We start from the raw sequence: 26,118 nt of genomic DNA, 5'->3' as shown, positions 1-26,118 counted from the left end.
AATCCTATAATTTTCAATACACATCATACTACACCCAGAAACACCATTCCCAAACCCTTTACCCAACCCTAGAAACCACCCTAAATGCATTTCTAGGTTGTAGGAAAAGGATTCAGGGTAGTCGATAGGGAGTAAGGGACGTTTTCGATAGGGAGAAAGGGTGTTGGGGATAAGGGAAGCAGGAATAGGGAAAGGAGATGGATCGTGGGTGGGGGAAAGGAAGGGGGTGGGGTAGTCGATGTCGAAGGAGGTAGGTGGTTGCCGATCGTAGTGGGAGGGGGTTGGCAGTGGGTGGGGGAGGGGATGGCTGGGATGTTTTTAGTTTGTTTGATATACTTCGTAATTATTTGATTGTTAATTGAAATAAATTTCTTTTTGATAATTAATCAAAAAATAAATCTTAATTAATTCTTTTTTAAAAAAGGATCAACCACATAATGACACGTGTTATATTTTACCTTAACAATCGATTTACCTTTTAATCTAACATATTTTGAATCATTTTGAGAAAATATTTTATAAAAGTAGACTTAATTTTAGTTAATCGAAAAGTTTACCTATTTTGAGCTAAACACACAAAGATTTGTTTATTATTGACAAATCTTTCCTAAGACTTAAGATTCAAGCAAATTAACTTTAAAAAAAACAACGAAATGTTAATCCTAAATTTTATCAACAACCCGAAATGTTACCTGTATTTGATTTCATTTATGAGCTTTCTGAAATATTTTGCTACCAAAAAAAAAAAAATTAGTAATTAAGGAAATGGGAAGCATGAATAGGGAAAGAAGAGGGGTGAGGTGTCGTGGGGGGGGGGGGGGGAAGGGAGGGGGTGGGGTAGTCGATGCTGAAGGAGGTAGGTGGTTGCCGGTCGTAGTGGGAGGGGGGTTGGCAGTGGGTGGGGGAGGAGATGGCTGGGATGTTTTTAGTTTATTTGATATACTACGTAATTATTTGATTGTTAATTGAAATAAATTCTTTTTTGATAATTAATCAAAACATAAATTCTAATTAATTTTTTTTTTAAAATAGGACCAACCACATAATGACACGTGTTATATTTTACCTTAACAACCAATTTACCTTTTAATCTAATAGGTTTTGAATCATTTTGAGAAAATATTTTATAAAAGTAAACTTATTTTAAGTTAATCGAAAAGTTTACTTATTTTGAGCTAACCACACAAAGATTTGTTTATGATTGGCAAATCTTTCCTAAGATTTAACATTCAAGCAAATTAACTCAAAAAAAAAAAAAAAAAAAAAAAAAAAAAAAAAAAAAACCGAAATGTTAATCCTAAATTTTATCAACAACCCTACATGTTGCCTGAGCATAAAACTAGTTAACTTCATTTACGAGCTTTCTGAAATATTTTGCTACCAAAAAAAAAAAAAAAAAAAAAAAAAAAAGTAAGGAAATGGGAAGCACGGCCACCGGCTAACGGTCCAACTCTAACAGCTTTGACAAAAAAACCGCCAAAAAAAAGTTGCGTGTCATGACTCATTAATCTGCCTTTCTAGAATCCCTACAGTCGAAAATACCACGCCATTTTCTATTTTCCACTGCTTTGTTTTCCTTCTTCTAACATTTTCTATTCATTCGTCAAATCGCTAGCCTCAACTTTCCTCTTCCTTCATTCTGGACTTGTCTTAATTAATTAATCCAATGTGGGTCCCACTTTCCAAATTCTCTGTTTCTTCCCTCCTCCTTTAAAAGTCAACATCTTTTCTTCTTACATTTGCTCCCACCCTTAAAATCATTGGATAGAAATATAAATAATGGCTCCTGCTGTTACAGTTGATGTTGAATATGCAATGAAACTAAGGGAAGATTCCAGTGTTGTAAAAACCAGGGGAAATAATATGAAGAAACAGAGGAAATCAATGTCTTTGCCTAGATTTGGGTGTTTGAGATTGGATGATGAATCTAAAACTGTTGATAGGAAGAATCAGAATGATGGAAGTATTGATATGTTGTCTACTGCTGGTGTTGTTGATGATTTTGATCGTGATCGTCGTCTTCCGACTCATTTAATCGTCATGGTTAATGGTATTATTGGCAGGTTAGTTGGTCCATTTCATAATCACAGTCTTTTGTTTGTTAAGTATTCAATTCATGTTATCACCGACTTTTTTGATTGAGATGTGATAGTAGTGTCTTGATTGATAGGAATTAATAATCATGTGTACTATCCTGGGACGTTCAGATGTATTTGATCACTGGATGGATTTTGTTTTACGTTACTACCGACATCTTTAACTTAGATGTAACAGTAGTTTGCTGATATTTTTAGTGTTGGTTGTGGTGTATGTGTGTTATGGCGCATGGTATTGATTTGATGTCAAATGCAATCTATTCTAGATTTAGTAGGGTATCTAATCAGGGCCAGACTAAGAATTTTTCTTTTTAATATTCTTTTTTTAGTAAATCATTTTAGAGTGATCAAGTACAACATGTACAAACACATGTTCGGATTAAGGGTAAAGAATTTTAACAAGAGGTTTCGGATTTGAACGGAAACATTTGTTGAGTGAGCTTTCTTCCGTTTGGTTGCCATAGCAACCCGGCTTGAATTTGGATTAACCAAAGTAGTAGGTTTAAGAATTATAGGTGAGGTACCCTTATTAGCATTAATAAGTTAAACTAGTAGTTAGATTAGTTGACATTACTAAAAATAGAAATTAGCTAGTTGTTTATTAGTTCAATTTTCATTGTAATGCTAAGACGATCCAGAACTAGTTTGATTATTCCCTCTCATGGATGTTTGTATTATAGACAAATCACAAATCAACCTTTTTTTTTTTTTTTTTTTTTTTTTTGCAAGTTAAAACGATGCAGTCATAATGGAGTGAAGTAGGAGTGTTACTAGTAAATCCAATTTCAATAGTTTTATAATTTTGTGCATGCTGTTACAAATGTCATTGATCACTTATATTGCTTATAACTAAAATTATACGTTTCTTGTGCATTTGAGGTACCAAATGTGATGATTGAGGGAGATTGGTGATCATGAAATTAATATACCGCCTCATATTTGTGCTGTGTCCTTTTATGTTTACTTTCTATTGATCTATTCTACACTCTTTTTGAGATCCTTTTAACAGTGTAAAACTTATTGAATCTCTAATTGTATGTGGTTTTTAATTTGATCTTAACTCAAATACTTGTGTGTGATCCATGCAGTGCAGAGGATTGGAGATATGCTGAAAAGCAGTTTCTGAGGGCTTACCCTGAAGAAGTTATAGTTCACTGTAAGAATTGAATACCGACTTCTATTAGGAGTTAGTTTAATGCATTTTGCAATCTGTCTCACTAATCTACAGTTTATCTTATGCTATTATATTAATGCAATAATATCCTGTACTCCCCTATTTCTATTTAGGTCGTCCCAATACAATAGGCCCTTATCTAGTTTTAGTAAGTTGAATTAAACTTTGAAGTTCTCAGTTTTGATGGATTTAGTCCTCATTATTGTTTGCTAATATGCAATGTGCAGGCAGTGAAAGAAATACTTCAACCTTAACATTTGATGGAATTGATATGATGGGTGAACGACTAGCAGATGAGGTTGGTGATGCTTGTCAAATGAGTCGATCATTTTTCTTAAAAAACTATTCGAATTCTTACGTAATAATCTCTTTCTTGATTGAGAGGTAAAATTGTTTTACCCCGCGTATGTAATTGATAATGAATATCCTGATTATGCATACGCATCAAACTGCCATTACACGATAAACTATATATTATGGATTAACTTGAAGATCTTTACTCAAAATGTTGGGACTTAAGTTTAGTGCTGAAATAAGACCTCTTGACACTTCTGATTGCAGGTGATAACAGTCATACATCGCTATCCACATCTACGCAAAATTTCATTCATAGGTCATTCTTTAGGTGGTATGATTGCAAGATATGCAATTGCCCTGCTTTATGGGGATAACTATTTGAATAGACTATTAAAAGTAAATGTAGAAACTACTGGAAGCAATGGGTGTGAAAAATTAATGCAACAACAAGATTATATTGGTAAGATTGCTGGTCTGGAGCCTGTAAATTTTATAACATTTGCAACGCCGCATCTTGGTTCAAGGGGACACAATCAGGTAATCAGTTTGAATTTATTTTTTCATTTTGCCTCAATTGTTGCTAAATATCACATCTCTACACTCTCTATTTCTTGCTTAACTCAGCTATGCATTTTTAAAATTTAAACAATCCTGCTTGGCATTCAGATATTCATTGTAATGGACAAGTATCTATTAACTATTACATACATTGTCTCAAATTGAAATCTTTCTGTTGTCTAGCAGCTTCAATTAAAGTAAGCAATGCGATATATACAACCCATTATAGGAATACGGTCACAAAATAAGTTGAGCACATAAATGAAGCTTTAGATCTTTGGGCTTTGGTTACTGCCAAAAGAATTTCTGTACTATTAACTTATTAGGCTTTTAATTATCATTTCATTCTTAAAAACTTATTATGCCTTGAATTTGTTGTTGTTGGCTGACCTGTTTTACCACCATTTCCAGGTTCCAATGTTTTTTGGCTTCCACACATTAGAATTAATAGCGCGCCAAACATCATGGTTTCTTGGAAGAACAGGAAGGCATCTGTTTTTGACCGACAAAGATAAGGAAAAACCCCCTCTTCTTCTTAGGATGGCAAATGATTGTGAGGGTCTTCCATTCATGTAAAGCTGCCTATTCTTTTTCTTCATTCTATTCCAAAGTTAAACCTGTAGTAAATATTTTCATTTGTTATTGACTTGGTTACTTCTACTGATATACTTTTAATGTTCTCTCAGATCTGCATTAAAATCTTTCAATCGCCGTGTTGCCTATGCAAATATGCGCTTTGACAGTATCCTTATTTGATATTCTTCTAGCTTTTAAGTTGTACTCCCTCCATTTAATAGTAAAATTTGAGTTGTTCCTATGATCCAAAATAAGTGCCTTTGTGTATTATTAGTAGACTTTGGAAAAAATTTATACATTAAAACCATGCAAACTTCAAACATAATGGATCAAAGTTTGAGCATCAATGACTATCATAGTCATTAGACAACTACTGATTCCTTTGAACGCCTTAACAGTGTCTAAAGAGCTTGTTGGATGGTGCACATCTTCAATCCGGCTTGAAAATGAACTCCCAAAGGTAAGATTTTAGCCCTGAAGATTACGATCCATGTAAGTCATATACATCAAAAATTATTATAAACATTGTTTCTGAATTACTTGGCCACATTTCTAACCAAGCATTTTATTTCTTGCAGAGGCGACATATACTGAGAAATGACAAGTATCGGCACATAGCAAATGTGGAGACAGGAGTAGTTTCTTACAATCAACGAGCCTCTACTATGGAGTCCATATTGAATGGGTGGAAAAGATTAAGAACTCGAGGTTTGTTGCTTTATGTTCAAATATATTCAGCATTTGTTATCAAGTCAATCATTTATTAATACTTGCACTCAAGCAGATTCCTTCTTCATTACTTAATATACATTCTGTTCGGAGTGACTTTGCAGAAATGATGGAAGAAATGATCAAGGGACTAACCGCAGTTAGCTGGGAAAGAGTTGATGTAAAATTTGGTGGTGGTAAACATCGATTCGTTGCTCATAATTCCATTCAGGCAAGCTTTATATTGTTTTTAGTACCTAGAAGATTTTTTTCAAAATTTTTAAAAATGGTTATGTTTAGTCATTGTTTCTCATGTAAACATGTAATCATATTTTGCAGGTGCAACATTATTGGATGCATTCATCTGGAGCTGATGTTATAAAACACATGATTGACAATTTTGTCCTGTAGATGTTGTAGAAATTATAGTTAGCCTAATCCAAAAACTTTGAAAAAAAAAAGGTGTAGATTCAAAATGTATATAGAGATAACAGTACAAATTTGGGGTCTCATTATTGTGAATTATATTTTGGTCTCTACCAATGTGTACATACTTCATATCTAAGAACAATTAAGTATATGAACAATTGCTTTCAAAAAAAAAAAAAGTATATGAACAATTTAAAAAACCAATCAAAGTTGGAAAACAAACAAAATTTATCTAGAGAAGCTCATGCACTTCTTTGAGTATTTACTAGTCTTATATATACGCGGTGCGTATGTCAATTTTGTAAATGAATAATTTCTGACCAATGCCACAACAATAACTCTAAATAAATATAAATTCGTAAATAAGATACTATGTTAATTGAGACAAACTACTAGTCTATTACAAGAGGGAGTGAATTGTAGTGAGTTCTAGTAAAAAAAAAATTCATGGAATTTAAACAGAAAGCTTAAAAAAACTTTAAAGTACGCAGCGAGATATACTAGGAAACCTTCAAGGGCCCAACTGGAAGTTAAACTTCAACCCTCTATGAGATTTCACAAATCAACCTTTTTAATTTTACTACTTGTATAATATAGGGCAACACTTCTAATTACAAAATACACAGACCTGTCTCACAAGTTTTGAACTTGCTACTCGATAGGACCCTATCCTACCTAACCTAAGTCCCCGACTTAAGTTTCACTCGGCGTTCCCAAAGCACTACTCACCTGGCTTCTCACTAGAAGCTCCCTCACTATGTAATCTCAAATTATAAACAAATCCTCTCGAATTCCCACACCCCAAAAACCAATTCCAACACAAAGAATCACTTTTAATATATAACTAGTTTAGGGCCCGGGCGATGCTCCTGGTTATGCATGTTTAATTACAAAATGAAAAAATTACCTTGAGTTTAAATAGTATCTTTGAACATTGCCTTAAGTTTAAATAATAAAATAAAAATAATAAAATTTTTAGAATCCTTAATGAAAAGTTACAATTCATGAATGTTAATTAAGTAATAAAGTGACATTCATTGGGGAAAAGAAACAACAAATTTAATAGAATAAAAATGAATTTTATCCATGGTAAATCAAGGTTAAATTGTCTACTTGGTAGTATAACAGAGGTAATGAAATGTTGGAAATTCCAAGGGATGTAATTGTTCAAATCATATCACTAATAAATAAAGCAGGTCTTGCAGCCAGGCCACGAGACATTTACACTTATCATCATTCCAGTTTTTCGCCACGCCAGGTAGGCGACAATTAATTATTAACATGATATGTAAGATTTATTTGAATATATTTTTTGGTAGAATAGGATAAAAAAGTTTAATAGATATTGTTTGATACATATGTTATTTTACTACTTCATTTTTAATAAAATTTGGATACATTTAATAAGATTAAAAAGTTATTTTAGAGTTTTATTTTCAATAAAACTTTTGGTTTAGAATTTTATTTTCAATATAATACCAATATTCCTATACAAATAACGAATCTAGAGGTAAAAAATCAAAGAGACCTGTTAACCTGTTATAATACATAATTGTTCTCTTAAGTCTTAACATATATAATTTTTTTTACAACAAATAATATATATATATATTTTAGATAAATAGGTTTATTTTAAAATTCAATAAATAACCCGAGCATCGCACGGGGCACAAAACTAGTTTATAGATAAGAGTGACATTAATTTCATGATGATATAAGAGTAACACATGTCGTCAACAGATTAATTCCTTGACTTTAAATAATATTATAGATTGGAAAGCTACACATGAAACCCAAAATTAAAATGATAAAGTTTTGCCTTAGCAACCTTACACTTAAACACTCTGTAGGTTTTCACACATAAACTCACACTTTGCATAGAAAACATTCCTTCTTATTTATAGAGAGGATACTAAACAAAGTAGGGTTTGTAAAGAAATGATAAGCTTAAGATTAAAATAGATTTTTAGTACTTATCAAATCAAAACAGAAACGCAGTAAGACTGATTTAGTTTCTAGGAAACCTTTTGACAAAATCGGAATATGAACATATAAAGTTTTAATGAAAAATATATAATCTAAGAAAAACAGATTTTATAAGATAAAACCAAGGCAAAATTGGCCTCAACACTCTGAACTATGGCTTGAGTACACCCAGCACCCTATACATTGCTTAGTGGCTAAACACCACAAACTAATGACTTGGGTGCAAAGCGCACCTTTAGTGAGTTTTTCAGCCACCATCCACACCAAACCCGGTGAATTAAGTTTTAGTTTTTCGATTTGCGTGCCGGAAAATGTCATGCAAAGGTTACGGGGGGTCATTTTGATTCATAAAGGGCCTAAATTGAGCTTGAAACAAGCAAAAAAGTAGCGTATTCGTTTAGCGTGTTGTAAAATATCCCGATTAGCGTGTTATTGTTTTTTAAGACAAATTTTAAAGGAATGTGTGTCCTTCGAACAAGTGTATTATTCCGATAGAGGGTTCGGAATTATTAGAAAACTAATTATTCAGTGAGGTCAAGTGATCGGAATGCCTAGGTGGAGGCCGCTTCCGATCAGTAATACTAAAGTATAACTAATATTACAGCTTAATCTTGACTGAACCCTTCGGGTCACAACCAAGCAACTAACGAACCGATGTGATGAATTAATTCTGAAGGAATTAATGAGTCGCCCGAGTATTGTGAACAAAGGCCTCAGATTCCGAGCTTAGAGCGTCGAAACTGAATATTAAAAGTCGAGCCAAAATTTAGGAATTGGCGAGACGGGAAAATACTTCAAGTAACAAGTAAAAACCCTAGCCGCACGAAATGCTAGGGAAGCGCGCCAAATAGAAGTGCGCCACGTGGCAGCCACCCTGGTGGCAGCGCGCCAAGGTGGCGGCGGCGCGCCAAAGTGGCGACGTGCCACGTTGGCAGCCACCAAGTGGCAATGCGCCACGTGGCAACGTGCCACGTTGGCAATGCCATATGGTAACGGGCCGCTGACTCGGGTGACGGGTCATGGACGCGGGCCAAAAGGTGGCGGCCCAACCGAACCCAACTTGGGGCCTAAGGTTGGGTGCTACATGGTTAGATCACAATGCATGTGAGTTGCCTTGGGGAGTAAGTGAGGAAGTGGTCCTCACCTAACTATGTGACACTTGTTACTTTGTTATTCCTTGGTTTATTTAACTAAGGATTGAATTCAACATTCTTTATATGTGGGATCTTTTTGTGAAAAAGTCCCACATTGAAAGATGAGTGGAATTGACAAGGAAGCACTCCTTATAAATAGCCAAGGTATACCTTGGGGTTGTTCACTTGAGTAAGGTGTTGAAAAAGGCATCTCTATTGGGAAAACCTTTGAACACATATAATTACTCGGGTTTAGGTCGGGCTTAGCTAACCCCTAAGCATTAGACCATTTTCGGGGGTCGAGTTGCGGGTGGATTTCCGTTGGAGGTTCTCGTGCGAGCGAGACTTAGAGCTTTCGAAGTAAGAGCTCTTTTAGTGAGCGAAGCACGCGCCAAAGGTATTAATCTCTTTCTTAATCTTGTTGTTTAACTTAATTATGCTTTATGATTATATTTATTGTGAGTGTGGTTTTTGCTCGGGTTTTCTTCCGCGGTGAATCGGACTCATCGAAACCCAACAGCGGTATCGGAGCCTTGCTCATTTATTTTTATAATCATATTTTTCAAGGTGTTTTATGGCTTAATTTTTCTGGTTTTAAGTTGCTAATTAGATTAGTAGCTCAGTTTTATTAATTTTAAGCTCGTATTAAAGCTGTCTTCAGCCAAGAATCCAGATTTTCGCCCGAAAATAGTGAATTTTGGGTAGAAAAGGTGTTCTGGAAAAGGTATTACCCTTTCAGAACTGTGTTTCTAGCCAAAAAACGACCAAAAATGCCTTTTTCGAGGGGTTTTTCGTTTTGACGAAAAATTTTAAGTCTTTCTTTCCTTGAATCATAATGGCATATTTATGGTGGTTATGTATTTGGTTTTTTCCTTAATTTACATGCAATTTTAAACCTCTTTAAGCATGGTTACTTGGTAGTAATTGGTGCTTCAAAGTTTGGTTTTTATTTTCACATAATTGCAAATCCATTGCATTAAAGTGTGAAAAATTTGTTCTTTGATGCTTCTAAGTACTAAAGATTCAATCTTTAATTGTTTTAAGTGATTGAAACTTTGAGTTACTAAATTCCATGATTTTTTTGTTGAACTTTTGATTTAATCATTTATTAAGTTGATTGGAATCATAAAATTTGAATTTTGTGATAGAAATTTGATTTATCTTCATGTTGGAAGATATAATTTTTCTAGGATTCACAAGCGTAAAAGTTGGAATCTTTATTTGAACTTTTGTGTTCATATTTCCATCTCCCTTTTATTTTGTCAAAATCTCATGATTAATTTAAATTAATTAAATTAATAGTGAGTGGTTGCCCTTATTTATTTTAATTGAACCAAGTTAAACCAATTTTATTAAAGAATGGTTCTTGGATATAATTTTGGTTAAGTGCACCTTGATGAATTTTTTAATTTAAGTTGGACTTGTATTAATTTTTCATTTTGCTCATTGAATTAGTTCTAAAATTAATTTAGAATTAATTATATGTCACGCAAATCGAGGCAAAAGCCTCACTTGGTTAGCTGGGCTGCATAGCAGCCCGCATGTGGCTGCCAAGTAGGTTGCCTCGAGCTTGCGTGCGGCCATGTGCGTGGCTGATGCTTGCTTCCAGCATCATGGCGCGCCAGCCAGCAACGAGTAGCAGCATGGTGCGGCAGCAGCATCGTGTTGTGCGCGCGCAACGTGCGTGCTGCTGTGCTGCGCGTTGCTGGCCGTGGCTGGTGCAAGCTTGAGCGGGAGTGTGCGTTGCTTGGTGCTTGGTGCGAAAGGGCAAGCAGCCTTAGTGCGTGTGCCTAGCACCAGGTAACCCGTAGCAAACGCTACTAGGCTCGGCCTAACTAGTGCTACATGGGGAGGTGGAGGCACATACACCAAGCTGCATAGTCTGGGGTTGCTAGGCGACCTTGGCTTGCATATGGCACGCGCCTAGTGCGTGAGCCACTTGAGTGCGGTTGGGTTCATGTTTTGCTTATTTTGCCGTTTTAATAATTTTATTAATTTAATTTGGTTTTAATTATTGTAATTAAATTTTGGAGGCTAGGCCTCGATTTTTGAGCGGTATTTGCAAAAATTTAATTTTGGCAAATACTTGGGTTTACCGGCTTAATTAATTGGATTAATTAAGATGGATGCGGAATTTAGTGGGAGTTTCAATTATTAATTGCGCTAAATTACATAATCAATTAAACAACTTTGACTAATTTTAATTAGGTATGTTAATTGGATTAACGACCTAAATTAGTTACTAGTTTACGCGTGTTTTATGCATTGTTACTTGTTTTATCGTTGTAAAATGCATGGGTCATTCACAAATAGTGAATGGATGAATGGAATGTATATTCTCTCACGGGTTTTATAAAATGGCAACTAGTGGGGCCCGATTAGGATAGAAAATACGGACTGCGATCCGTGATGTATTTTTGTAAATCTAAATACGGTCTGCGAACCGTTGAGTATTTTTGTACCTTAATATTTAGATTAGTCCTAATCGTAGATACTAGTATTTGCATAATTATGGTCATGTCTTGAAGACGGAGGTTCTTGGAAGACGAAGCCATGAAGTTACAAAAGCCGTCCCTTGAAGACTTGAAGACTCAAGGGGTCATGCTAGTTGCCAAATGCATCTCTATTTATGTTTTTGATATATATTTATAAGTATTTATATATGAATTATATGTTAGATGCATGTTTAGAATTTCGAATGTTGTGATGATTAATTAAGTTCACTTAAATCAACCAACATAGAAACCCTAGGTCCCTAAAATATTGAGTGAAATTGTCATTCCAAAACAACACTTATCGACCTATTGAGAGTAGTGATGGGCTACACCAAATCGAGGCATCACTATTACTCCCTATGATACGTAAGGCATACCGGGTATGCAAGTTGGTTTTGGTTATACTCAACGATATGAGTGATGGAGTCCTAACATGTCGTGGCAAAGTGGATACGTTGTTGAGAAAGCATTAGATGCGACGATTTATCCAACCAAGAATGGCTTGGAGCCATTAGCAAAGCGTTGCTTACCTTAGGAGATTAAGTGTTAAGACAAGCCAAAGCATGCTTAACTACTCTTTGTTTCTTTGGATCTTGGAATCGACTTATTCTCACCAAAACGGGGACAATTTTAATGTGTGAATAAGACGTTTAAATAAGTTTGATTAAAATGCATGATTTCAATCTTATTTAAATATTATGAATGGTTTTTCATTTCAAATTCTTTCAATTGTAGAATCATGTCTTCAACTATCAACAACAATCTAATGTGCCCGGAACTTCCCGAAAAGTTACCATTTTGCTTGAATTTGGTGAACATTAAGGAATGGGAAGAAGAACTCCGAAAGACCCTCCAAAAGTGCTACCTAGAGCATATTCTGGATACGCCCATCCCGAGTTTTTACTCAAAAGGGGTTATGAGCGATGTGGCTCATGAGGAGTGGAGTTATGATTGCAAGAGACTCTTGCGACTCATGGAAAACTCCATTCCGGAACAATGAAAGGGGAAATTCTCCAACTATTTTCCGGATATGCTCCTCAAAGCTCTAGAGGATGTAGTCAATTTGAGGGTCACGAAGAGCGTCAGAGGCAACTATGATGGTCATGTGGAGGAAGTGACTAAGTCACTCTCTAACATGAGGATCAAGCCATCGCAAGATGGGTGTCTCACCAAAGAGAGGCAAGAAGTATGGGCTAGGGTCTATAGTGCAAGACTTAGACCCGGGATGCCACTTCAAGCCCATGTGCTTAAGATGACAAGGTTATTCACCCACTTGGAGCTAATTGGCAAACCGATGGAGGATGAGCAAGCGGCTCACATGCTTCTAAGCTAACTCTACTCGGGCTATGTTGCATTAAAGATGGGACTTACCACCAAACGGAACAAACTATCCTTAGAGGAAGTTATCCAAGAGCTAAGTTTGCTCTGAGGCCTAAGAGGAAGGAGTTCAAGAACAAAGCTAAGATGCACTGCTTCTATTGTAGTAAGCAAGGACACTACAAGAGAGAATGTAGCATGTATCTGGAAGATGAGGCGAGAGGAAAAAGAGCCTCGATCTCAAGTATCATCTTTAAACTTGAATATAAGCAACTTATAAGGTATTAGATACCGGAAAATTAGCTCACTATATACTCCCATTTCAGGAACAAAGTGAGCGGTGCTTTTCAAGTAGATATGAGTACACAAGTGGAAGATGAAGATAATATGTCCAAAGAAAGCTTGTAATCTCATGTTTTGTCTAGAATGAAAACTTGTTTAGTTTTATCAACCATATTTTGGTCTCTTGGCGTTGGACGTCATTTTGACTTTGATCACAAGACTTATATTTTATGTCTTGCTTATATTTATGGAATGACACGTTTATGTGTGTTTAGACAAACATGTTTATAATGATACCAAAGCTAAAAATCAAACGTACTTGTGGCATTGTCGTCTTGGCCACATTAACATCAAATGCATCAAGAAACTTCTACAAGAAGGTGTTCTTGACTCTTTCGATTTAGAATCATTTGAGAATTGCGAAGGATGTTTATTAGGCAAGATGATTAAACACCCATTCTCCAAGTTGGGAGAAAGGGCAAGAGACTTATTGGGTCTAATACACACCGATGTATGTGGACCAATGAGCTCCACCACAAGGAACGGACATCGATATTTTATCACCTTCACAGACGACTATAGTAGATATGGCTATGTCTACCTCATGTCGCACAAATCTGAATCGTTTGAAAAGTTCAAAGAATTTCAGAGTGAAGTTGAAAATCAGCTTGGCAAGAAAATCAAAGCCCCTCGATCGGATCGAGGTGGTGAATACTTGAGCCAAGAATTCGATGACCATCTGAAAGAAAAGGGTATACTTTCATAATTGACACCTCCAGGAACTCCACAATGGAACAGAGTATCTGAAAGGAGAAATCGAACCTTGTTAGACATGGTACGATCTACAATGGGTCTTAGTGATCTTCCTATCTCTTTCCGGGGAAACGCACTTCTAACTGCGGCACTAACACTGAACCGTGCTCCATCAAAAGCTGTAGAAAAGACTCTATACGAGTTATGGACGAAGAAACCTCCTAGGTTGTCTTTTCTAAAGATATGGGGATGCAAAGCATATATCAAGAAATTGATTTCTGACAAACTTCATCCAAAATCTGACAAGGCTTACTTTGTGGGCTACCCCAAAGAAACCAAAGGGTATTACTTCTACAATAATTCCGAGAACAAAGTGTTTGTTGCTCGCAATGGTGTCTTTTTGGAGAAGGAGCACCTTTCTAAAATGACAAGTGGGAGGAAAATCAAACTCGATGAAGTTCGAGAGGACGAGCAAAAAAATTAGATTGACAGTCAAAGTGCTCAAAAATCATCTGTTGACGCTGGTCAAAATGTGCAAAGTCAAACAGACAATGCAAATGCTCAGTCCGTTACCCTACGTAGGTCTTAGAGGCCGAGATCTCAACCTGATAGATATCTTGGTATAGTAATAACCGAGAATCAGGACATCCTGATTATGGATGGAGATGAACTGGCAACCTACAAGCAAGCGATGGCAAGCACCGACTCTGCTAAATGGCAAGAGGCCATGAGATTTGAAATGGATTCCATGTTTGAAAATCAAATCTGGGACTTGGTTGACTTACCCGAGGGTTACACACCTATCGGATGTAAGTGGATTTTCAAATTGAAAACCTACAAAGATGGAAATGTATTCATTTACAAAGCTAGATTGGTAGCAAAAGGTTACAAGCAAGTTCATGGTATTAATTACGATGAAACCTTTTCTCCAGTCGCAATGCTTAAATCCGTTCGAATCCTCCTAGCTATTGCTGTATATTACAATTATGAAATATGGCAGATGACGTCAAAACCGCCTTCCTCAATGGTATTTTGGAAGAAACTGTGTATATGACACATCCTGGAGGTTTTGTCGACCAAAACAATGCTGGGAAGGTTTGTAAGCTTAAAAAGTCCATTTATGGGCTGAAGCAAGCTAGCAGGAGTTGGAATCTGCGATTCGATGAAGCCATCAGTAAGTTTAGTTTTATCAAGAATCCAGATGAATCTTGTGTTTACAAGAAGGTCAGTGGAAGTGACATCGCCTTCCTAGTCTTATATGTCGATGACATATTTCTCATTGGAAACAGCATTCCGTTGTTAGAGTCTGTAAAGACCTAGCTCGGAAAGTGTTTTTCAATGAAAGACTTGGGAGAGGCTCAGTACATATTAGGCATCAAGATCTATAGGGATAGATCAAAGAGGATGATTGGATTGGGCCAAAGTACTTATATTGATAAGGTACTGGCTTGATCCGGCATGGAGGAGGCCAAGAGAGGTCACCTACCCATGTCACATGGCATAACCCTAAGCAAGAAGCAGTGTCCACAAACACCTGATAAGCGAGAAAGGATGAATCAGATTCCATATGCTTCGCTAATTGGATCGATCATGTATGCCATGATATGTACTAGGCCAGATGTATCGTACGCCTTGAGTGCTACGAGCCGTTACCAATCAGACCCAGGAGAGGCCCATTGGATTGCGGCTAAGAATATCCTAAAGTACCTGAAAAGGAACAAGGATGAATTCCTGGTGTATGGTGGTTAAGATGAATTAGTTGTTGAAGGTTATACCGACGCAAGCTTCTAGACAGACAAAGACGATTTCAAATCGCAATCTGGATATGTGTTCTGTCTAAATGTAGGAGCGTTTAGTTGGAAGAGTGCGAAGCAGAGCACAACTGCAGATTCTACAACTGAAGCCGAATACTTGGCAGCTGCTGAAGCGGCTAAGGAGGCTGTTTGGATTCGTAAGTTCGTTAGTGAACTTGATGTTGTACCCTCCATCAAGGGTCCAATAGCCCTCTATTGTGACAACAATGGAGCTATTGCTCAGGCCAGAGAGCCAAGGGAACATCAGAAGGTCAAACATGTTAAGCGGGCGGTTTCACATGATTCGAGAATGGAAATCAGAAGGTGAAATCAGAATTTGCAAAGTTAGAACGGATGACAATGTAGCCGGTCCACTTTCTAAACCTTTGCCTCAAGTGAAGCACAACAAGCACGTTGAGGCAATGGGAATCAAGCATGTTGGAGACTGGCTTTGATTTCCTTGTTTAGTGTTTTAGTTAATTATTGAACATTTTAATGTAAGACACTAAGAAAAACCATTCAAGTTTTTGGAGTAATTTAAATTTTATGCAATTTTATCACTCCGTTTGCCATTTAATTGTGGTTTAGGATTAAATAATGAGTCCATTCAATTCTGAGAATATTCAAAATATGGTATCAAGACCAGTCTTGGTAAGGAAACACCTATTAAGTGAACATTGAATATTATAATCGAGAATTATCCCTAATCAAGGTCATTTAAACGATGGACGATTAATGACCACTTGAGATTAGTGTGTAGTTTGATTTATAGCACCGTTTCTTGTGCTACAAGGACATGATTGTCATAAATCATTTGAACATTTATTTGTTTAGAACCATAGTGGATCAACTTATGATAATACTTTAAGAGATTAAAAATCGTCATAGTATACTTCTCATTATGGCTATCAGAACCTATTTCCTCGACCATGAGTATTGTGAATTCTCTTGTTTGAGTACTAGTCTGCTTTGATGTTGTCAAACGTCTGCCGTAAAAGGGGATTATGACGGCAACACTCGGGCGGCTAGGTCCTCTCAGAAAGAGAAGCTACATTACAAGACTGGGAATGTCCCCCTACTAAAATAGGGAAGATGTCTTTGTTGTTTACAAGGCCTCTCGAAGAGCGAGACTGTAAAATGCATGGTCGTGCTCCGATGGATTTTAGAAATCATCTGTTTATTGACATTCGGACTCGGGATCGAGAAACACTTTTGGACATAATAAGAATGACAAATAAATCTTACCTTATTGTTCATGAAGAGACATTAAGTGACATAGGAAAAAGGCTATACACTAAAAGCGCACTTGTCCGGAAGGACAAGTGGGAGATTGAAAGGAATGGTGTCCTTCGAACAAGTGTATTATTCCGATAGAGGGTTCAGAATTATTATAAAGCTAATTATTCAGTGAGGTCAAGTGATCGGAATGCCTGGGCGGAGGCTGCTTCCGATCAGTAATATTAATGTATAATTAATATTACAGCTTAATCTTGACTGAACCCTTCGGGTCACACCCAAGCAACTAACGAACCGATGCGATGAATTAATTCGGAAAGAATTAATGAGTCGCCCGAGTATAGTGAACAGAGACATCGGATTCAGAGCTTAGAGCATCAACCGAATCTTAAAAGTCAAGCCAAAATTTAGGAATTGGCGAGACGGAAAAATGCTTCAAGTAACAAGTAAAAACCCTAGCCGCACGAAAGGCTAAGGAAACGCGCCAAATTAAAGTGTGCCACGTGGCAGCTCCATGTGGCAGCACACGTGGCAACCACCAAGTGGCAGCGCCACGTGGCGGCACGCCAAGTAGGCGGCGTGCCACGTTGGCAACCACCAAGTGGCAACGTGCCACGTGGCAGCGTGCCATGTTGGCAATGTCATGTGGCAACGGGCCGCGGACCCGGGTGACGGGTCATGGACGCGGGCCAAAAGGTGGCGGCCCAACCTAACCCAACTTGGGGCTCAAGGTTGGGTGCCACATGGTTAGATCACAATGCATGTGAGTTGCCTTGGGGAGCAAGTGAGGAAGTGGTCCTCACCTAACCATGTGACACTTGTTACTTTGTTATTCCTTGGTTTATTTAATTAAGGATTGAATTCAACATTCTTTCTATGTGGGATCTTTTTTTGAAAAAGTCCCACATTGAAAGATGAGTAGAATTCACAAGGAAACACTCCTTATAAATAGCCAAGGCATACCTTGGGATTGTTCACTTGAGTAAGGTGTTGAAAAAGGCATCTCCATTGAGAAAACCTTTGAACACATATAATTACTCGGGTTTAGGTAGGGCTTAGCTAACCCCTAAGCATTGGACCATTTTCGGGGGTCGAGTTGCGGGTGGACTTCCGTTGGAGGTTCTCGTGCAAGTGAGACTTAGAGCTTTCGATGTAAGAGCTCTTTTAGTGAGCGAAGCACGCGCCAAAGGTATTAATCTCTTTCTTAATCTTGTTGTTTAAGTTAATTATTCTTTATGATTATATTTATTGTGAGTGTAGTCTTGGCTCTAGTTTTCTTCCGCGGTGAGTCGAACTCATCGAAACCCAACAGAATTAAGTCATTTACGATTTTTTTTTCTTGTTTTGAGCTCAATTTGGATCTGTAAGGGTCAAAATGACCCCCGAAACCTTTACGAGACATTTTTCAACCCTCAAATAAAAAAAATTCACCGGCTCCGGCGAGAATGGTGGCCAGAAAACTCACTAAAGGTGTGCTTTGCACCCAAGTCATTAGTTTGTGGTGTTTTGAATACAAAGCAAAGTACAGGGTGTTGGGTGCACCCAAGCCATAGTTCAGAGTGTTGAGGCCAATTTTTCCAAAAACCAAAGTAGATTCTTCTTCATAAACTCAAGATTATCTTTACTAACTATCCAAATTAATTTGCTTGCCAAGATTTATCTGATTTCTAATAAGTTTAATGCATAACAGTCAATTATATATTTACACCAATCCTAAATAACAAGTTCAAAACCAAAATCTTTAAGTTTATCTTCAGATTGGTATTTCGAGCTCTCTGAATTGTTCACTAGATCTTTGGATCAAGTTCCTAATAGGAACCGCAATCCAGGTCGTAGTAACCTGATGTCTTTCTTCTTCAGCATCTTGTTGGAACTTAGTTATCTGGAAGTAGTTGCTATCATCTTCGCAGGCCAAACTTCACTCAACTTTTTGTCTTCTTCACAGTCCAAGCTTCACTTGTCAACTGCGCTTGATGTCATGCTTCTGTTCCATCCAACTTTGTTCTGAGAAGCTCCTTCTAGAACTCTTCTTCTAATCTTACTTTCCATCCTTAGTTTCTATTGAGTCCCTCTATTCAAGGCCTTACTTTTTCTCTTTTCTCTTTTTTTTTTTGACACATGGTTCAAACCTTACTTCAACTCGCAGAGTTTACTTATCCTACAAACATCAAAACACTAGAGAATTTTTATTAGCTATAAGTTTGCTGAATCATATCATCATCATCAAAACCTTCCAAGGGTCAACATACTATATGTTGCAAATTAAAATAGATATATCGTGTTGACAAATTTAAAATTAATGCATTAAAAAATTAGTTATGAAATATTGAACATTAGTTGAAAATTTAAGCCAATAATTTTTATTTTTTTTTTTACAAGTAATGCCGATTATTATTATTATTATTATTATTATTATTATTATTATTATTATTATTATTATTATTATTAATTTTTTCCTCTTATATTCTACTATAACACTACTCTATATTTTTAAAAATTTGACGCAATTAAAAGATGCTTTCTAAAGTAGGTCTAAATCACATAAATGCGTTTACGCTTTTATACATTAATCACGCACGCATCATGTGCATATAAGTTACTCCCTCTATATTTTATTACTTGTTTCACTTTCATTTTACAGTCGTATTTTATTACTTGCTTAATTTCCTTTTTTAGAAACTTTTAACAATGTTTTACTATTTTTGACCCTATAAGTGGTCCCCCTATATCATATTTTAATATTTTTCATATTCCCTCTTTAGTCTTCACCCCACTTATACTCACTTTTGTCTTTTTAGACTTTTTTATTCTTCAACTAACCTTATTTTCATCAAATATTATTATCTTTTTTTACTATTTTACCTAAAACTCAATGTATGAAGAAATAAAGCAAGTAATAAAATATAGAATGAGTAATACAGAGCTAGTGTTTTTTTTTAAAGTAAGATACATGGAAGAGATTAGGTACATCTTCTCACAAGACCGTGACCTAATCTATTAAGGAGTAAAAAATAAGAAAATTTACTATCTAAAAATGGATCTATATTTTGATGAGTCAGAGTAGAATAGTCGAGAGAGGAAACATAGTTTGCTGCCCGATTTCCTTCCCGATAGATGTGTCTCGCTTGAAAGCTCGAAAAAGAATCCAAAATAGTCTTGACATCCGCCATAAGAAGCTGAAGTTTTCATGGACAGCTAAAATAACCCTGCAAAATATTAATAACAGTAAGATTGTCGTCTTCAATAAAAATATCAGAAATATTAAATTCTCTAGCAAGAAGGAGGCCATTGCAAAGGGAAATAGGTTCTACAAAGTAGGCCAAACAAGAGCCTAAATTATAAGTACGACTGGCCACATGATTACCCAGGTGGTCATGAATGACCACACCTGCAGTAGCAGAATTCTGATTAATGAACCATCAAAATTAAGTTTACAAAAACCGAAAGGAGGTGGGGACCACGAGACAATGGGTGAGGGGTTAGGAGGAGGCGGCGGTGGTGGAATCATAGTAGGAAAGTGGATGGCGTCAAGAAGAGATCAAGACTCTCATTCCTTAAACATAGAGAAAGCTCGAATAAAAATACTATGAATATTAGGAGAAGAGTTCTTATAAATTACTGCGTTACGATGTTTCCAAATACTCCAAAATAAAATAGCTATCTTAGGAAGGAGTCTAGGCAAATTGACTTTGAGAACACAAAATAAATCACGGATATGATTAATTTGAGGGATGCGACCAAGCCACTAAAGGACAGAAGAAGAAGACCAAAGTTTTATAGAAAATGGGCAAGAGAGGGGAAAAGATGATCCTGGGATTCCGAATAATTAGAACAAAGAGCACAAAAAGTAGGGACAACAATATTACGTGAAGATACAGTATGACTAATAGGTATAATGTTATGGAGGATTTGCCAAAGGAAAAACTGAATTTTAAGAGGAATGTCTAATTTCCAAATCCAACTAAATTCCTATTTAGAGGTAGGATGAACATGGGAATGAGCAAGCCAAGTAGAAGATTTAAAAGTGAATTGGCCATCTTTAGAGAGACCCCAACATGGTTCATCGGGAACAGGGGAGGGGGATTCCTCGAATAATTTGAACTACATTATTGGGAAGAATAGTAAGAAAAAGAGGGATATCCCTAAGAATTGTTATCAGTGATGAACATATCAACTGTGACATCAATATTCGCAATTTGATTAGGATCCAAATTAAAAAGGGTAATAATATTGGTGTGAGCACACCAAATATCTACCCAAAAAAGAAGACCCATTACCTACTTTCCAGCAAAGTCCTCTAATTAAGAGAGGGCGGATTTGAAGAATTTTTTTCCAAATCCAGGAGTCTCTAGGCTGAGTACGGTAGGTAAGGAACTGGGATTTACGTAAATATTTAGCAATGATAGATTGGACCCATATGTTAGTCGGGTCATAAATAATCTTCCAACCAAGTTTAGCCAATAAAGAAGAATAATGGCATCCGATTTACACCAAGACCACCTTGGGATATAGGTTGACAAATTATATCCCAAGCAAGCATAGGCAAGCCTTTCTTTGTTGGGGACTGCTTCCAAAAAAAATGTCTATTTAATCTATCAAGAGATGAAATAACATATGTAGGTAAATTAAACGAGCAGTGGTCATAACATAAGAAGGTATAGCCTCAAGGTGGCTCTAAATAAGAACAACCTTACCGGCTTTGGAGACTAAGTTGGAAGACCAAGAATTCTGTTTTTTTATCTGATTTAGAAAGGATATGCTGGAAATTATCCTTATTGAACGTAGTTGAGTTAAAAAAAACACACCCAAATAACAGCTAAGGAATGATTTAGGGGTCATATTAAAATAGCTTGCCAAGATAGATTTGTTTCGATTAGTAACATATTTAGAAAAGACTATAAAGGATTTATGAAAATTAGTCAAGTTGACCAGATAGCGAAGCAAAGTCAGCTAACGTATTTCGCAGGGCATTACAAGATGTAGGAGTAGCTTTACAAAATAAAAGACTATCGTCTACAAAAAGTAAACAAGGAATAAGAGGAGCTGAAAGGGGCAATCTTAACACCAATACCAAGTGACTTATTCTAACTAAGTAGAAGCAATTTTTTCGAATGAACTTCCATACAAATTACAAAAAGAGCGGGGGAAAGGGGGTCGTCTTGCCTCAAGCCACGGGATGGCTTAATGAGGTTAGTAGTAGTATGATTGATCGCAGGAGAGTAAGAGATTGTGGTAACACAAGACTTAATCTAATTAATCCAAGTACGGCTGAAATCAAAGGAAGCAAGAGTGGCCCACAAGAAATCTCACTCGATACGATCATAAGCTTTCTCCATGTCCAATTTAAGAGCTATCCATCCTTGCTTATTTTTAGACTTAGTAAAGAGATTTAAAATCTCATGAACCAACAAAATATTATTTTGAATAGCATGGTTAGGGGCAAAAGCATTTTGGCAAGGACCAATAATTTTCTTCATAAAGGGATTAAGACGAGCAACTAAAAATTTTGAAATTGCCCTATACATAGTAGTACAAAGACTAATAGGTCTATATCGACTAGCTTTAGTAGGATTATCAATTTTAGGAATCGGTGTAATAATCGTATGATTAAGCTCTCTTACAAGAACACCATTAAAGAAAAAGCATTTAATGGCTTTACATATATCTTGTCCTATAATATTCCAGTAATGTTGAAAAAACTTAGGGCCATAGCTGTAATACTCTGTATTTTTATTATATTTTTATATATATAAATTATTATTTTATTTATTTTACTCAATAAATGATTCGATTCATTTTAAAAAGAAATTAATTATTTAAATAAAATGTAAGTATGTATTAATTAAATGAATCATGAATTGAGGCAACAAAAGCATTTTTAATTAGGTAAATTTATTTAAATGAGTGGGCCAGCTTATTGAGAATTTAAAGACCCAATAAGTTAGCCCCAAGTGAAAAGTTGAGGGGGGTAGGATTTAGTAATGGCAATGTTGTAATTATGAGTTTTTGTTTTAAAAGGGGAGTATAAATACCTTAAAACCTCAAGATTTTTCCACTCAAGATTTATAATTTTCAGATTTCATAAAAGTTTCAAGGGTTTTCTCTTTATTTTCTCTTTCCTTTTTCTCCTTATTTTCCTTCTCTTTTTCCCCTTCTTTTTCCTCTCTTTCCCACGCTACTCTCTCTCCTTCTTCTTCTTTCCTCACGGCGGCAGCATCAGCACCGACGCACCACTGTCGGTTGTCCCTTTCTCCTCCTCCCCTCCTCTTTTGTGGTTTGGTATTTAAAAATAAAAAAAAAAAAAAAAAAAAAAAAAAACCTCTCTTTTTCTTCCTAAATTAATTCTATTGTTTTATTGTTTTAAAGGCATGATTTTAATTATGTTTTGATATTGATTTTGGGATTTTGATGTTGTTAAATTATTGATATAAATTTCAGATTTTTACTCAATCAAGAACCGTAAATTATGAACCCTAGAAATTGGGGATTTTGTGTAATTGGTTAGGGGTTGACGCTAGGTTGTTGTTATTGATTAATTCATGGTCTAAACATGTTTTTAATGAGTTTAAAGCCCTTAATTCAATGCTAGAATTTAATTATACACACTACTCTTTACTTATTGAGTTAGGGTTTGATTACCCATAAAAGGGAAAAAGGTTTTAATGATTCAAATATGATTTTCTAGTCTAAAAGAGATGTTTTATATTCAATAAGTATGCTGGAATTTTATTTAAGTCATGAAAACTAAGTCGTTTTGAAAGGATTTGAAGTACCCACTTAAAGAAAAGGTTTTATGGCTTTTATGTCATTAAAAAGGTTGATTAGTAAGGTTTAAAGAGTATTATAGTTGTTGGAAATTTGTGAGAATAGTGGATTAATTATAGTTATGTATTTTTATTTGTAGGAAGCTTTGAGCTAAGTGATTGTTAGCGAGTGTGGCCGATTTTAGGCAACATTCAAGGTACGTATATACACAAGAATATTTGTGTATGCGTAGTATCATGTGTAGGATTGTGAATTATGATTGAAGTGATGAATTAGTAGCATGTTTGGTTGATTATATGCTTGGAATTGATGTTGGTTGAACATGAATTATTATGCAAGCATGTGAATATATATGATATTGGAAGCATGATACTAGTTGAATATATGTGAATCATGGAAGTATGTTTTATTTTCAAGTATCAAGGAAGCATGAAATTAATAAGCAAGGCTTATGTATGCTTAAAAGATCTATAATTAGAATTATTGATGAGCATGATTCATGAATTTAATTTTCACCCATTTATTATTGGTATTGAGTCAAGAAGTTAGTTTATATATTTACTCGCTCAAGTAAGTTGAGATTGAGTCAAGGAAGTTTATTAGTGCAATCTATCCACCAAGGTAGTAATCGTGTAATTTTGTGCCCAAAACTAGGCAATGAACCTTAACTAAAATAAATAGTATGTGCTCACTAATAAATTCAAGAATGAATTGGAAGTATGTATTGAATGTTGTTATATTTATTCTTGATTGATTGTTTGGAGTTATCACAAGTTAAATTGGTAAATCACGTAAAGTATAAGAGAATACGCACCAAAATTCTTGGAACGTATACACCTTGAGTATGAGCACATGGGGAGAGTTATGTGACTTTATATTTGAGCATAGCTTCTACAGAGGTACAGGACGCAGTAATTTCTTTTATTATTTATCGCTGGAATTCCGTCACCAAGTGTGACATAGTAGGTGCCAATTGGGGTAGCTCCCTGATTGGAAGCTTTGTTTTTAATGGGTTATTTTTAAGGAAGGAAACTCGTTTAATGCGTAATCCAAAGTTATTATTTAATAAATAATATTGCTAGTTATGAGTCAATGGTAAGTTGACTTGTGATTGTATGGAAAGCATGTTTTAATTATTTTATTTATGATAGGATATTCATGTTAGTGTGGTGCATATGCACTCAGCTTTTGCTGATTCGTACTTTTGTGTTTGTGTTTGGATTTCCTTTGGTTGCTCCTACTATGACCCATTTATATGGTGAGTAGAGGATTGAAATAAAGGGGAAGTGACAGGTACTTGAAGCATGAAGAGCATGATGGGAATGAGTGCCAAGAGTTATTTGTTATGCTTTTCTAGTTTTATTTTTTATACTTTGACTTATTGATCATGGACTAACATTGTTATGTTTCGTTTAAGTTGGATTTTAAAAGGGCCATGTCGGGATTAGTTCCGACTTATGGATTATTTAACTTTACTTTTGTTTTGAGGTTGTGAACTCAAGTTTTATTTTGAAAGTTGGTTTTTATTTTAGACTTCTGCTGTGTGACTTTGAAAAATAGCCTTAGCCGTTATCACGATAGCGATAATATTTTGGATATTTTCTTAAAAGAGTTTTATTTAGAGTAGAAAATGTATTTTTAAAAGAAGAGAATTTTCAGGGTATTACAAAAGCCATCTGATCCAGGGGCCTTATAGGGTGACATGTCAAAAAAGGCATCTTTAATTTCTTCATTCGTAAAGGGACGTGTTAAATCAAGATTATCTGTATGAGAAATAACTGGCTCAATCTAAGGAAGGGAGATAAATCATTCCTAGGGATGTTGAGACTTAAAACGCATGAAGAATTCTTTATAGAAAAGATTAGTAATTTCAGATGGAGTATCAAACCATTGGTTGTCATCATTTTGTAGTTTAAAATTTTGTTTTTTACTTGAACGAAATTTCATAGACTCATGAAAAAATCTAGAACTATGATCACCTTTACTTAACCATAATTTTCGAGCATACTTACCCCAAAATTTTTGACCAAAGATAAGGAGTTTTTCTCGTTGACGAATAAGATGTGTAAGATGTTGGCGAAAATGAAAATTATTTGGATAAATAAGAAACTACACCTCCACTAAGAGCAATTTAGGCTCTGTTCTTTTGAGCTTCTGGGCAGAACAGAGTAGATTTCATCAGAGTAGAGCAAATTGAAGCAGAGCAAAGCAGAGCAGATTAAGTATGATTTTTAAGCAGAGCAAATTGAAGCAGAGTAGAGCATATTTCAGTTGAGCTGAGCAGAGCAGCTCTAGAGAACGGGGCCTTAGTTTGATTGAGTTTTAGCTTAATTTGAACATTCCCATATCTAGAATGATTTCGATATTTTAACTCGGTTTTAGCATGCTTTAGCTTTTGCAGAATACAGTAAGAGCGGGAACCAGGGAAACGAAGCTTCCAATTTTTAGCAATAATTTGTTGAGCTTCTATATCAGAAGTCCATGCATTTTGAAATCTAAAAGAGGATAATATTGGGGTCA

At 35.7% G+C, this 26,118-nt stretch overlaps 1 protein-coding gene across 1 annotated transcript; it reads left to right on the top strand.

The window, feature by feature from the left end:
* Positions 1-1,626: 1,626 nt before the first annotated feature.
* Positions 1,627-5,953, top strand: LOC145590851 (putative lipase YDR444W). Its single transcript, XM_081647237.1, has 10 exons — positions 1,627-2,063; positions 3,185-3,252; positions 3,498-3,568; positions 3,832-4,104; positions 4,537-4,697; positions 4,812-4,867; positions 5,109-5,161; positions 5,280-5,409; positions 5,535-5,641; positions 5,749-5,953. The coding sequence occupies exons 1-10, from the start codon at positions 1,780-1,782 to the stop codon at positions 5,818-5,820; spliced, it is 1,275 nt and encodes a 424-aa protein (XP_081503363.1). The 5' UTR covers positions 1,627-1,779; the 3' UTR covers positions 5,821-5,953.
* Positions 5,954-26,118: the final 20,165 nt, after the last annotated feature.

Source organism: Chenopodium album, chromosome 18 (assembly GCF_948465745.1).
Source record: "Chenopodium album chromosome 18, dcCheAlbu1.1, whole genome shotgun sequence".
Classification (NCBI taxonomy): domain Eukaryota; kingdom Viridiplantae; phylum Streptophyta; class Magnoliopsida; order Caryophyllales; family Amaranthaceae; genus Chenopodium; species Chenopodium album.
The sequence above is the reverse complement of the archived record's forward strand: the minus strand, read 5'-3'. Positions and strand labels throughout refer to the sequence as shown.